General features: G+C 50.3%; 3 protein-coding genes across 4 annotated transcripts; all 3 read right to left on the bottom strand.

The window, feature by feature from the left end:
• Positions 1–346: 346 nt before the first annotated feature.
• LOC311009603 (mid1-interacting protein 1-B-like) lies at positions 347–911 on the bottom strand. The gene has a single exon (XM_084003888.1). It carries the CDS (start codon positions 816–818, stop codon positions 384–386), a length of 435 nt encoding a protein of 144 aa, XP_083860014.1. The 5' UTR covers positions 819–911; the 3' UTR covers positions 347–383.
• Positions 912–1,532: 621 nt separating this feature from the next.
• Positions 1,533–4,832, bottom strand: LOC311009599 (tetraspanin-7-like). Its single transcript, XM_084003883.1, has 9 exons — positions 4,715–4,832; positions 4,251–4,340; positions 3,706–3,894; positions 2,798–2,872; positions 2,616–2,711; positions 2,361–2,516; positions 2,162–2,245; positions 1,717–1,788; positions 1,533–1,634 (listed from the first exon to the last, which is right to left on the bottom strand). The coding sequence occupies exons 2-8, from the start codon at positions 4,329–4,331 to the stop codon at positions 1,720–1,722; spliced, it is 750 nt and encodes a 249-aa protein (XP_083860009.1). The 5' UTR covers positions 4,332–4,340; positions 4,715–4,832; the 3' UTR covers positions 1,533–1,634; positions 1,717–1,719.
• Positions 4,833–5,165: 333 nt separating this feature from the next.
• LOC311009932 (uncharacterized protein) lies at positions 5,166–9,867 on the bottom strand. 2 transcript variants are annotated; one of them, XM_084004380.1, is made up of 12 exons: positions 9,742–9,867; positions 8,613–8,815; positions 8,360–8,434; positions 8,133–8,216; positions 7,950–8,048; positions 7,622–7,745; positions 7,261–7,555; positions 7,133–7,179; positions 6,924–7,048; positions 6,149–6,662; positions 5,587–6,042; positions 5,166–5,507 (listed from the first exon to the last, which is right to left on the bottom strand). In XM_084004380.1, exons 1-12 carry the CDS (start codon positions 9,743–9,745, stop codon positions 5,308–5,310), a joined length of 2,226 nt encoding a protein of 741 aa, XP_083860506.1. In that variant the 5' UTR covers positions 9,746–9,867; the 3' UTR covers positions 5,166–5,307. The 2 variants fall into 2 exon arrangements, with proteins under 2 accessions (XP_083860506.1, XP_083860507.1); XM_084004381.1 differs by having other exon boundaries at positions 8,133–8,213.
• Positions 9,868–12,322: the final 2,455 nt, after the last annotated feature.

Genomic DNA, 12,322 nt, shown 5'->3' with positions numbered 1-12,322 from the left:
AGGGCGTTCCCAGAGACACCTACCCAGTCTTGAAGCCTGTCTAGCATGATATGGTGGTCCACAGTGTCAAAAGCTGAGCTCAGATCCAGCAGTACCAGAATGGAGCATTCCCCAGCATCAGATGCCATCATGATGTCGTTAGAGACTCTGAGGAGGGCTGTCTCAGTGGAGTGCTTCTGACGGAAACCGGATTGAAATTTATCTAGGATGTCATGATTGGCCAGGAAGGAGGAGAGCTGGTTGGTAACAACTTTTTCAAGAATTTTGGAGATGAATGGCAATTTGGAAATGGGCCTATAGTTTTTAGGCAGTAATGGGTCTAGATTGGGTTTTTGGAGTAGTGGGTTGACGTGAAGACAGGATGTGGAGGAGACCACACAAGGTCACTTCCTGCCGCCAATCTCCTCCTTGTAGCGGCTCGTCAGTGTGTCGGCTTTGTTCGTCAGCTTGGACAGAACCGAGTGGAGTCCCTTCAGGTGGAAGTGGAACACGTTCTCCAGGTCCTCCTCACCCCCCTCCAAGTCCTCCTCGCCCCCCTTCCCGTCCTCGCCCCCCTCGCCCTGCAGGACGCCCCACTGGATGTGGTTGCGGAAGGACTTGAGCAGCACGTAGGAGCTGTACATGTCGGCGTCCTGGGGTAAGTAGGCGGAGCCTCCGGCAGCAGTCTCCGCCCTCAGGGCCTCGTGGTGGTCCAACGGGACGTCCCGCAGCAGGCTGGGCACCATCACCGTCTGGTCCATGTTGTTGACAGCACCGATGAAGCGGTTCATGGCGTTCAGCAGAGAGTTCTTCTGGGTGGAGGACTCGGCGATCTGCATGGTCCAAACTTAGCCCACTAAGAGGATTAGTATGAGATCTTGGGTCAGGTCTTAAGTGGCTCCTGAGCCCCCCCCCCCCCCCCCCACGGGTCACGTGGGTGCACTCAGCAGGTTGTCATGGACCCCCCCCCCCCAAGGACGCGGGCCAAGGGTTTCACCACCAGGAGACGACCTGAAATACGAGCAGAGAAGAAGACGGAGGCTGCCGGTTAGTGGGCGCAAGGACGAGAGGAGAAGAAGATGAAGAAGAAGGAGAGGAGAAGAAGGATAGAAGAATGAGAAGAAGAAGAAGAATCTCGTCTACCTGTAGACGGAGGTGAGCAGGTCTGTTCAGCAGCAGCAGTGGAGGAGGAGGGGGGGCGGGGCTTACCGGGAAGGACCAAACCTCCAGCCTCAGCCAATCACGGGGGGGATACACGGAAAGTTCTCGAAAGTCTTTGATGCTTCGATTCGAGTCATTGATTGTTTGTTTTTTTTAAGTTTTTATTTTATTTTTTAGTTGAACAGAATCACAGAAACAGATCAGATTACATGTTTATTAGGGTCAGAGACGAGTCATCTTCATCTTCATCTTCATCATACGTACCCATGTGGACCCCCCAGCCTTCAAACATGTGGCACAGTCCTCATCATTAACTTTAGATCCCAGAATGCTTCAAGTGTCCCTGAACCTCTCTGACCTGATCACTGATTACAGATCAGTGATTATAGATGATAATAGATCATTGATTATAAATTATTGATGATGTTGTACATCTCTGAGCCACCAGGGGGAGTCGAGTACACTAATCAGTGTCCTGCGTCCTCTTGTCTTTCCTGGAAGACAAAGAGAGAGAGTGTGAGTGTGTGGATTGTGTGTGTGTGTGTGTGTGTGTGTGTGTGTGGGTGTGTGTGTTACCTGTCACACCATCTCGTACGTGTTGGCGTTGATGAAGCGAGACAGACAGCAGGACAGAGACGTCCCTATCAGCTGAGACAAGACACACAGCGTCACCACTAAAACTATGATGTCATCTACAATCCTCACTCCTGATTGGCTGCTGAGACGCACCACCAGTATGCTGTCACTGATGATCTAAAAACCTGGTTTCCTTCTTAGAAACGTGTTGATGTGAGAATGTGATGTGGTGCTGTCCCCTACAGGACAACCCCAGGTACTGCAGTCACTGTGTGTTTGACTTGCACTTTACTGGAGTACTTGTACTATTACCTCAATGCTTTAGAAAAATACAAACTGTGGTTGGTTAGAAATTACACTCCCAATAAGGCCATTAATTAAGAATATTAGTACCACACCAGTAGTACTGTACTAGTACTGATGTGGTACGAGTACTGTGCAGTACCTGAGAGAAGGCGATGCCGAAGGTAACCCCGGCGATGATCCCCATGTTTCCCTCGATGAAGTTCGTCACCAGCTCGTAGCAGCCCTGCACACACACCACAGTATCTGGTCATGTGATCCAGCAGGAACAGGAAGTGACCTGTGAAGGGGGGGGGGGGGGGGGGGGGGGGGGGGGCGGCGGCGTGTCATGGGTCTCTCACCTGTTTGTGGACCTTACGAGCTGCCAGTGTGGCGTTCCTCAGCTCGGCGGCGCTGCAGTCGGAGAAGCTGATGCAGCAGCTGGCAGGAATCCCTCCCACGGGGAAGTAGGCGGAGCCAAGCCAGCTGGAGTAGTTGTACACGCCACAGCAGCGTAACTACGGCAACACAGACACAAGCATCAGGCTCCGGTCTGCAGGTCTGCAGTCCGCAGTCTGCAGGTCTCGGTGCATCACATGGATCAGCAGGACACCGACCCGGCGCTGGACGGCGTCCACAGCCAGACTCCGGTCGTCTCGCCCGTCGTACGTCATCACGGCGTCGCTGAACGTGGTCAGGAAGGTCCCTTTGATCTAGACACAGCACACGGCTGTTGTCAGGGGCAACACCATGCTGTTACCGTGGTGATTTCATGTGCGTTTGGTTTCAGGGTCTTTACCTCGTGGCGAAACACGAATCCAGAGATTCCAGCGACGAGTTCAGTGAAGAAGACGAGAGACAGAATGATGGCGAACTGGGGACACGGCACAGTACACTTACTACAAGTACTTCACTACAACTACACTTACTACAAGTACTTCACTACAACTACACTTACTACAACTACTTCACTACAACTACACTTACTACAACTACTTCACTACAACTACACTTACTACAAGTACTTCACTACAACTACAACTACTTCACTAAAACTACACTTACTACAAGTACTTCACTACAACTACACTTACTACAACTACTTCACTACAACTACACTTACTACAACTACTTCACTACAACTACACTTACTACAACTACTTCACTACAACTACACTTACTACAACTACTTCACTACAACTACACTTACTACAAGTACTTCACTACAACTACTTCACTACAACTACACTTACTACAAGTACTTCACTACAACTACACTTACTACAACTACTTCACTACAACTACACTTACTACAAGTACTTCACTACAACTACACTTACTACAAGTACTTCACTACAACTACACTTACTACAACTACTTCACTACAACTACACTTACTACAACTACTTCACTACAACTACACTTACTACAACTACTTCACTACAACTACAACTACTTCACTACAACTACACTTACTACAAGTACTTCACTACAACTACTTCACTACAACTACACTTACTACAACTACTTCACTACAACTACACTTACTACAAGTACTTCACTACAACTACACTTACTACAACTACTTCACTACAACTACTTCACTACAACTACACTTACTACAACTACTTCACTACAACTACACTTACTACAACTACTTCACTACAACTAGCAATACAGGACTGAGGTGTCTCAGGTGTAACAGACCAGCCGGAGCATCCAGCAGCGCCCCCTGCAGGTGGCAAAGCAGCCGAACAGTCCGAAGGTGACGATGGCGGCTCCGGTGCCGGCGAGGACGTAGGGGGCGTAGGAGGGGCCGCTGGAGACCAGCAACGTGTAGGGGCCCAACATGAACCTCCACCACAGACCCACCGCCAGCAGGACCACACCGGTCACCTGGGGGGGAGCGGCTACAGGTCAGACTGGCAGCCAATCACCTCGCTTCATTTCTGAGAGTTACGGAAGAGTGTGTGCGCGCTGACTCAGCATCACATGACCATCAATAAGCCCGACAGCGACATGACAAAGTGACAAACAGACGTGAAGAAGAAACGAGTCGTTGGTCCTCAGTGAACCTCCAGATGACCTCTGACCTCATCAACCATACTGGAATTACTTTGATTTATTGATACTTTTCTCCTCTTGTGAATCAAAGCTAATAAATGTTAAATTAAAAATAAAGTCATTCACATCTGCAGTTTTTACTGTATTTCATAATAATGATAATGCTAATAAAAGAAGAGTTAGTTCACCCAGAAGACGAAGCAGTAGAGCAGCAGCAGCATCTTCAGACAGAAGATCACAGGTTTGGTTTCCATCCTGCTGGGAGCCATCGTCCACGTCTGTTTCCGGCAACAGCAGAAGCAGCGACAACGACATCAGTCAACAAGAGAAGCAAAACTAAACACCACTAAAAACCCCAAACATTTACCACAACAAATCAACAAGTGAGGAAATGACTGAAGTAGGAAGAAACAACTTTTCCTAATATTTAACTTATATTCCATGAGTCCTAAATGTAAAAGAAGAAAAAAAAATTAAAGGCAACAAAGTTTCACAAAACTAAAACCCCCAAAAAGAAAACTGGGTCTTTCCGTCTGAGGAGCCCAAAATGTCCCAAGAACAAAAGGAACCACAAACATGGGACCCTGTGGGACCAGAACCGGCTCTCAGACGACAGTAAATATGAATAAAGTCTCATGAAATCATCTCTTACCGGTTCTGCAGCTCAGCGTTCAGATCTGACACAAATACGAGAGCGGGAGAGTCTCGCCCGCTGGAGGAGACGTGCAGGGCGGCGTCCGGTCATGTGACCCTCATACTTCACACCCCACACCAGCAATTAGCACACAGGCGACATTTGGGGGGGTGCTCCCAGAATCCCAGTCCAGAATGGTGTCAGGTGATCAATACGTTTATTATGAAGCGGAACGTCTCCATGACCAATCACCTTTTAATAACATTTAATTATTCTCATGTTAGTTTTTGTTTGTATCTGAAGGATTTGCTGCTGCACGAAAACTATTTAATTTAAAGGATTAATTGATTATTAAAACATGAATATATGAGTGCATTTATTCTACACCGCTGCTCATCAATCATTCTGATCACACGCACACTTCCTGGTCTGTCATGTGACAGAGTGTATGAATGACATCACATGAGAGTCTGAACCAACAGCGTTTATACAGAGAAACACAACGGTAACAATCAATAACCAATAATCAACAATCAGTGTTCAGGGACACAGACAAACGTGAGACATTATAATGTTCTCTCCGACCGATGGGGCAGAAGGACAGACGTCCATCAGGCGTCCTCCGTCACCTCGCTGTCCCCTGTCCTGTGGGTCAGCAGGTGGCGGTTCAGGTGCGTCTTGCGGGTGTAGCTCTTTGGACAGTAGACGCAGCCGTAGGGACGGACGTCGCTGTGGGACAACATGTGTTTCTTCAGGTCGAACTTCCTCCTCAGACATTTCCCGCATTCTGGACACGAGAAGGGCTTCTCTCCTGGGGGGAAGGGGATCAGAGTTTAAGAACAGATCTGAGACCAGTGTGAGACCTCAGACGGAGAGTGGGCGGGTCTTACCGGTGTGGATGCGGCGGTGTTCGGTCAGGTGACAGGAGATGGAGAAGCCCTTGCCACACTCCGGGCAGATATAGGGCCGCTCCCCCGTGTGGGTCCTCATGTGCTTCTGCAGGTCTCCGCCGGACGGCCAGCCCTTACCGCACACCGTGCACACGTACGGGCGCTCGCCGGTGTGCCGCCGCACGTGCACGTTGAGGCCGGCGAGCGCAGTGAAGTCTTTGGGGCAGTAGGGGCAGCGGTAGGGGCGCTCCCCGGTGTGGGTCCTCAGGTGGCCCTCCAGCCCGTCCCGGGTCTTGAAGCGCTTGCCGCACTGCGGACACAGGAAGCGGCTCTCGGCGGTGTGGCTGGCCCGGTGGGACTGGAGGCCGGTCAGGGAGCCGTACGTCTTGCTGCACTGGTCACACTGGTACGAGCGGAAGGTGTGCGTCCGCTGGTGGATCCGGAGCTGGGTCACACCTGGGGGAGGAATGTTGGTCTTTACATATGCAGGAAGGGAACTTATGTCAGGGCCCAGTACCTGGGGGACTCAGGACCTGGGGGACTCGGGACCTGAGGGACTCACCTGAGAAGCTCTGGTCACAGAAGCGACAGTTGTAGCAGGGCTTGGCCCCCTCCACCGAATGGGTCTGCAGGTGTCGCAACAGCTGGGTCTGGGAGCTGAAGGTCTGGTCACACACCGTGCAGGTGAGGTCCGGCAGCCGGTGCTGCAGCCGGTGGGCGTCTCGCTCCTTGGCCGACTGGAACACCTTGTCGCACCTGCTGCAGGTGAAGCCGCCTCGGTCCAGGTGCGTCTGCTTGTGGTTGGTCAGGCTGGACATGTGGTGGAACGCCTTGTCACACTGGCCACACTGGTAGATGGGCCGGGCCCGGTGGCTGCGCTGGTGGGCCAGCAGCTCCGGCTTGGTCTTAAACACGGCGTTGCACTGGAAGCAGGAGTGGCTCCTGGAGGGGCGGGGCTCTGGGGGGCGGGGCTCCGGGGGGCGGGCCTCCTTCTCAGGTAGACTCTGCAGGCTCACTGCTCCCGCCGTAGTCAAGGTCGACCCGCAGGACTTGTTAGTACGAAGGTGACGGATCACCTGTAGACGGTCACAGGACGGAGCTGATTGGACGGGAGGACCCAGTGACATCACTGCTGACGCTACAGTAATACTACCTCGAATGCTACTACAGTACTACATCTACTACTTCTAATACTACAACAGTCCTACTACAACTACTGTACTTCTGGTACTCCTACAGTACTTCTACAGTATTTCCACTAAGATGACACCAGTACATGAAGTACCAGGAATACTGTAACGACAGTACATGCAGTACTACTACGAGTACACACTGACCTGGGATCGGTAGATGAAACATTTGCCACACTGAGGACACTTGTGTGCGACCCGCTGAGAATTGTGGGAAATGCTGTACAGAGCGTTGGCGGTGACCTCAGAGCAGGCCTGTTCTGATTGGCTGGCTGTGAAGAAAGGCGGGGGTTAGAGGAGACCCTCAGAGAGTTCATCAGTGTGTGTGTGTGCGTGTGTGAGACAGCGTGTCTCACCTCCGTCCTCTGATTGGACGACACAGTCCTCAGGTGAGTCCTTCAGCCTGTCAGGAAACAGGTGATGAATCATTAGTTAGTCACCAGGTGAGCGCTTCACCTGCTGGCGGGTCAACCTCCCACCTCACCTGGCCACGTCCTCTGTCACAGGTGTGACAGCACACTCCTCTCCGCCCACTGCTGAGCTCTCATTGGACACCTCATGCTCCACCGGTGACGGGCTCTGACTAATCACAGTCTCCTGGATCAGCTCCTGCTCCTCTTCCCCCGTCGCCACCGACACCTCCACCTTCACCAGCTCCACGACAGGGAGAGGATCTGATTGGACCACCGTGTTACTGGGAGGGGGGTCCGGATGGGCCAGACTGGTGAAGAGGGGGTGGGACCAGGCTGAGAGGAGGATCTTCTCGGTCTCCTGGGCCACTGAGGAGAAGACGTCGGTCAGAACGATGACGGTTCAAACCCCGAGACTAAGACGTGACGGCGTACCTGTGCTGGCTGACTGTCCCAGTCCACAGCTCTGATTGGTCAGCAGCCCCCTCAGGTCATCCCAGTCCGCCTCCTGCAGACAGTCCTCTAGATCCCCGGGGGCAGCGTCGAGCCAGGAAGCAGCCTGAAACACACACCTTCAGTGTGACATCAGAGGACGTCGTGTCTCTGATGTCACCCAAGACAGTCCTGCCAGCAATATGATACCTCCTGTCAACATCTCCCAAAGCACGATGGGAACTGTAGTCCAGTGTCGTCAAGGTCAGTTTTATGTCACATGCGTTTATATTCTATCATCTACACACGTGAGCAAAGATGAACCGAGGACCTGTTTGAAGTCGGGAACAGGAAACAGCTGGTCGATCCTGGACAGGAAGTCAGACAGAAGGGACTGGAGGGCGGAGTCAAAGCTGTGGTCGAACACCTCCTGAATGAGGAGAACCCAGAGTACTAATGAGGAGGAGAACCCAGAGTATTAATGGGGAGGAGAACCCCGAGGACCCACACTGACCTGCAGGAGGCGCTGCCGGTCCACCGGACTCTGGGTCAGCATCACCAAAGAAGAAGACCAGGAGTCCACCTGCTGATCGGCCTGCTGACAGAACACACACCTGCTTTAATCACGTGTGGCTCCGGGCCTCCATCTCCCAGAGTGCACTGCATGTCGGTCACACCGTCTCAGTCTCACGTTCTAGCAGAGGAATGAATGTGATATCGTGGGATCGGTGAGTTCCTCACCGTTGCCTCGGAGACGGAGCGGGTTTTATCCAGGTGGGCGTGGCCGGTGTGAGGGGCGGAGTCACAGAGGGTCACCTGGAGAGGGTTCACAGGGTTAACATTCGCCTGCTGGTTCATGTATTTAAAGATATCTAGTACTATAATTATATAAAATATCTGATTTTATTCTTGGTTATATTACTGTATTCTTGTACCACCTGGACTCTCATATCAGGGGGACATGGGGGGCATGTGGTCTGCTGGTTTTCCTCACCTTGGCCCTCAGCGCCAGCAGCAGCAGGCTCCTCTGTCGGTCCGTCAGCAGCTGTGGCACGGCCTCGGTCACCAGGGAAACAAAGTCCTCCAGCATCCCATAATGCTTCACGCTCTGGCGGCGAGCGACCTGCCACATCGCCGCCGTCAGCAGGCGGAGAGGAGGGAGGAGGAGGCGCAGGGAGGAGAGGGGGGGAGGCGAGGCTGGGGAGGAACGATGGGTCAAACATCTGAGATGGCCGAATGACGGAACGCACCTGAACGCAACACAGCCATTAACAACGTTAATGTCCGGATGCTTGAAATAATTGAAAACCCTTGAAAAGTGCTTGGATTTAGAATAAACTGCTTGAAATGCCTGTTCTATGTGATGTAACAGACGATCTCCATATTTGAGGGACTGAAAACAGCATTTCTGCATGAAAAATGACTTTTGATGATGAACAGATGATGAAAATAGTTGGTGATTATATTTCTGTGGATCTGTTAGTGGAATTAGTTTTCCTTTCATTTGTGGTCCTTCTGTAAAAAGCTGTCTCCAAACATCATGTTGGTTGTTTAGAGGACAATAACATCTCATTTAATGTCATGAACAAGTGACATAATAAGTAGACTGAATACTGAGGATTGGATTGATACAAATATATGGTTAACCACAGCTGGAAGGGGCTGGAAAAGCACCTTGAAATGCTTGAAAAGTGCTTGAATTTGACTCTGGATTTAGACATTGACTGAAGCTAGAAGGTTTTTCCCCAAATACGGTTGCAGCAACGGAAACAACTCCACCGGGGGGCTAGCTCAGTGGCGTTAGCTCGTTGGCTAAGACGACCCAACAATGCTTTTTAACTAAAATAAACAGCCGCTTGGTGTGTTGCACCTATGCCGAATTAAAATATACATACAGCCGACTCATAAGAAGTACTATGATATTTTCTATTCTGCATATACTCTTCCACAGGCCGAAGTACGCTACAAATGTACGTTATTTACATGGAGTCCGGTTCGTAGCGGTCCAACTGACAACCACAGAAGTTGGGCTAGCTAGCTAGTTCACGTTCGCGAAGTGGGATGCAAACATGGATTACAATCTAGTCGGAGCATTCACAAGCATCACGGGCACGAGCACGTACCCATATTATTCTTCTACGGTCACGCGCGTCTCCCGGTTTTCTGTTCGACAGCAAAAATAACGTTAGCTGGCTGAGCTAACAACTAACTACTGTTTACTGTGCAGTTAACGGCAGCTCCGTCCTCACACCGGATGTTGAAAGTACTACAACAACAAACACTTCCGGTCACGGGAATTTTTTTTAATTGAAAACACGACGTCACATTCAATTACATGAGATCTCTCAGAGAATAAACACGCATAAAGTAATATAATATGACACACGTTATCAAATTCAATGCCAAAAATAAATTTTCTATAATTTCTAATATATTACCTTTCTTTATCACAAGGCATTTGGCATGTTTATTAGTGTGTTAATTATTAAAATATTTGGTATAAGCAGCAAACTAATTAAACAAAGTACTAATACCACACGGGTACTAGAGTATTTGTATCTTTGTATATTGAATATTTAGTTTTTAATAAATTAATACATTTTATTTTTTATTTATCATTTAAAAAAGAGGAAACATGTAGTTTCACACAGAGAGAATACTGGGTCAACATCAAGATTCATAAACATTATATTAACATTATTTATTAGTAATAATTACTGCAGAGGGAATTTACTAAACACGGCCAGCAGGGGGCACTGTCGTAACACACGGGAGAGTAATCACTGTGTCGGACAGGAAGTGTATGATTTGTGTGAGTCCACCAGGACTCACCTGGTCCTCCAGAGGGTTTGTTCCTCCGAACCGTCGGAGCGGGAACAAGGAGGCAGGTGATTGGATGAACCATCTGTGTCTGAACAGCTACTAGATGAAGATTCATGGTGCCCTGAAGGTCTATCCTCATATCTGTGACTTCCTCCTTTGTCTCCTTCGTGTTCCCCAGAGGATGAATCCTAAAGAAGTTGTTGATCCTCCGATGATTCGTGCAGCGCCACCATCAGGTCAGTCAATGAACACAGAAACTCAAACGGTGTGCTGTTGTCAAGGCGACTGGGTTTACTACAACGTGAGTGAGTGAGTGTGTGTGTGTGTGTGATGATGCATGGTGGGAAATCGTTTAGCGTCCTCAGCGGTCCTCTGTGACAGGATGAGAAACGAGGCGACGAGGATGGAATTTGAAAACGAGGAAGGAGGAAGAGTGACGGATTGGAGGAAGGCAAGGAGGGAGGGCCAGTTTGACTAATGACTAATTTCCTTCACAGATTCTCGTCACGCCTCGGTTCATCTCGGTTAGTCCTGTCTTTGTTCGTCTCTTCTCAGTACGTCTCTTCTCGGTTCGTCTCAGTTCGTCTCTTCTGGGTTCGTCTCTTCTCAGTTTGTCTCTTCTCGGTTCGTCTCTTCTCGGTTCGTCTCTTCTCGGTTCGTCTCAGTTCGTCTCTTCTGGGTTCGTCTCTTCTCAGTTCGTCTCTTCTGGGTTCGTCTCAGTTCGTCTCTTCTGGGTTCGTCTCTTCTCAGTTTGTCTCTTCTCGGTTCGTCTCTTCTCGGTTCGTCTCGTCTCAGTTCGTCTCTTCTCGGTTCATCTCGTCTCAGTTCGTCTCTTCTCGGTTCGTCTCGTCTCAGTTCGTCTCTTCTCGGTTTGTCTCGTCTCAGTTCGTCACTTCTCGGTTTGTCTCTTCTCGGTTCGTCTCTTCTCGGTTTGTCTCGTCTCAGTTTGTCTCTTCTCAGTTTGTCTCTTCTCGGTTCGTCTCAGTTTGTCTTCTCGGTTCGTCTCATCTCGGTTCGTCTCGTCTCAGTTCGTCTCTTCTCGGTTCGTCACTTCTCAGTTTGTCTCTTCTCGGTTCGTCTCTGTTCGTCTCATCTCGGTTCGTCTCGTCTCAGTTCGTCTCTTCTCTGTTCGTCTCATCTCGGTTTGTCTCGTCTCAGTTCGTCTCTTCTCGATTCGTCTCATCTCGGTTTGTCTGTTCTCGGTTCGTCTCATCTCGGTTCGTCTCTTCTCAGTTCGTCTCGTCTCAGTTCGTCTCTTCTCGGTTCGTCTCATCTCGGTTCGTCTCTTCTCAGTTCGTCTCTTCTCGGTTCATCTCTTCTCGGTTCATCTCTTCTCACTAGCCTCGCTAGCCTCGCACTGTGACATTGAAGGTGACCAATCAAAGGAACCGACACATCACTGTCACTTCTAGCTCCGCCTCCAGAGTCTCTGGAGTCCACTTGACAAACGAGTGTTGAGCTTTGTGAGCGTGCTGATACGTTTGTGCACGTGAAGCCGAAATGCTGTTCTGCGTGGCGTTGTCACGTGCACACGCCTCATTAAACGGCTCAGAGGAGACGGGGGAGGCGAGGGGGGAGGAGTCTAATTGATTTCCTCGTCTCCCCCCCCCCCCCTAAAGAGAGAGAGAGGTCGGACAACTGCAGCAGCGGCGGGCAGGTGGGCGGGCGAGCAAGTGTCTGCATTACAGGGAGAGAGAGGGAGAAAGGGAGAGAGAGAGAGCGTTGACGGGTTTGGCAGCGAAGCGTGAAGACGAGCGTGTGAGTGTGACCTTGTCTGACTGTGTGTGTGTGTGTGTTAGTGTGTGTGTTAGTGTGTGTGTGTGAGCAGCGAGGAGAGCGAACAGAAAACGGGGGAACCTTGAAACCGTCCTGATTCCCTCC

This window comes from Eutrigla gurnardus (genome assembly GCF_963514095.1).
Source record: "Eutrigla gurnardus genome assembly, chromosome: 24".
Classification (NCBI taxonomy): Eukaryota; Metazoa; Chordata; class Actinopteri; order Perciformes; family Triglidae; genus Eutrigla; species Eutrigla gurnardus.
The sequence above is the reverse complement of the archived record's forward strand: the minus strand, read 5'-3'. Positions and strand labels throughout refer to the sequence as shown.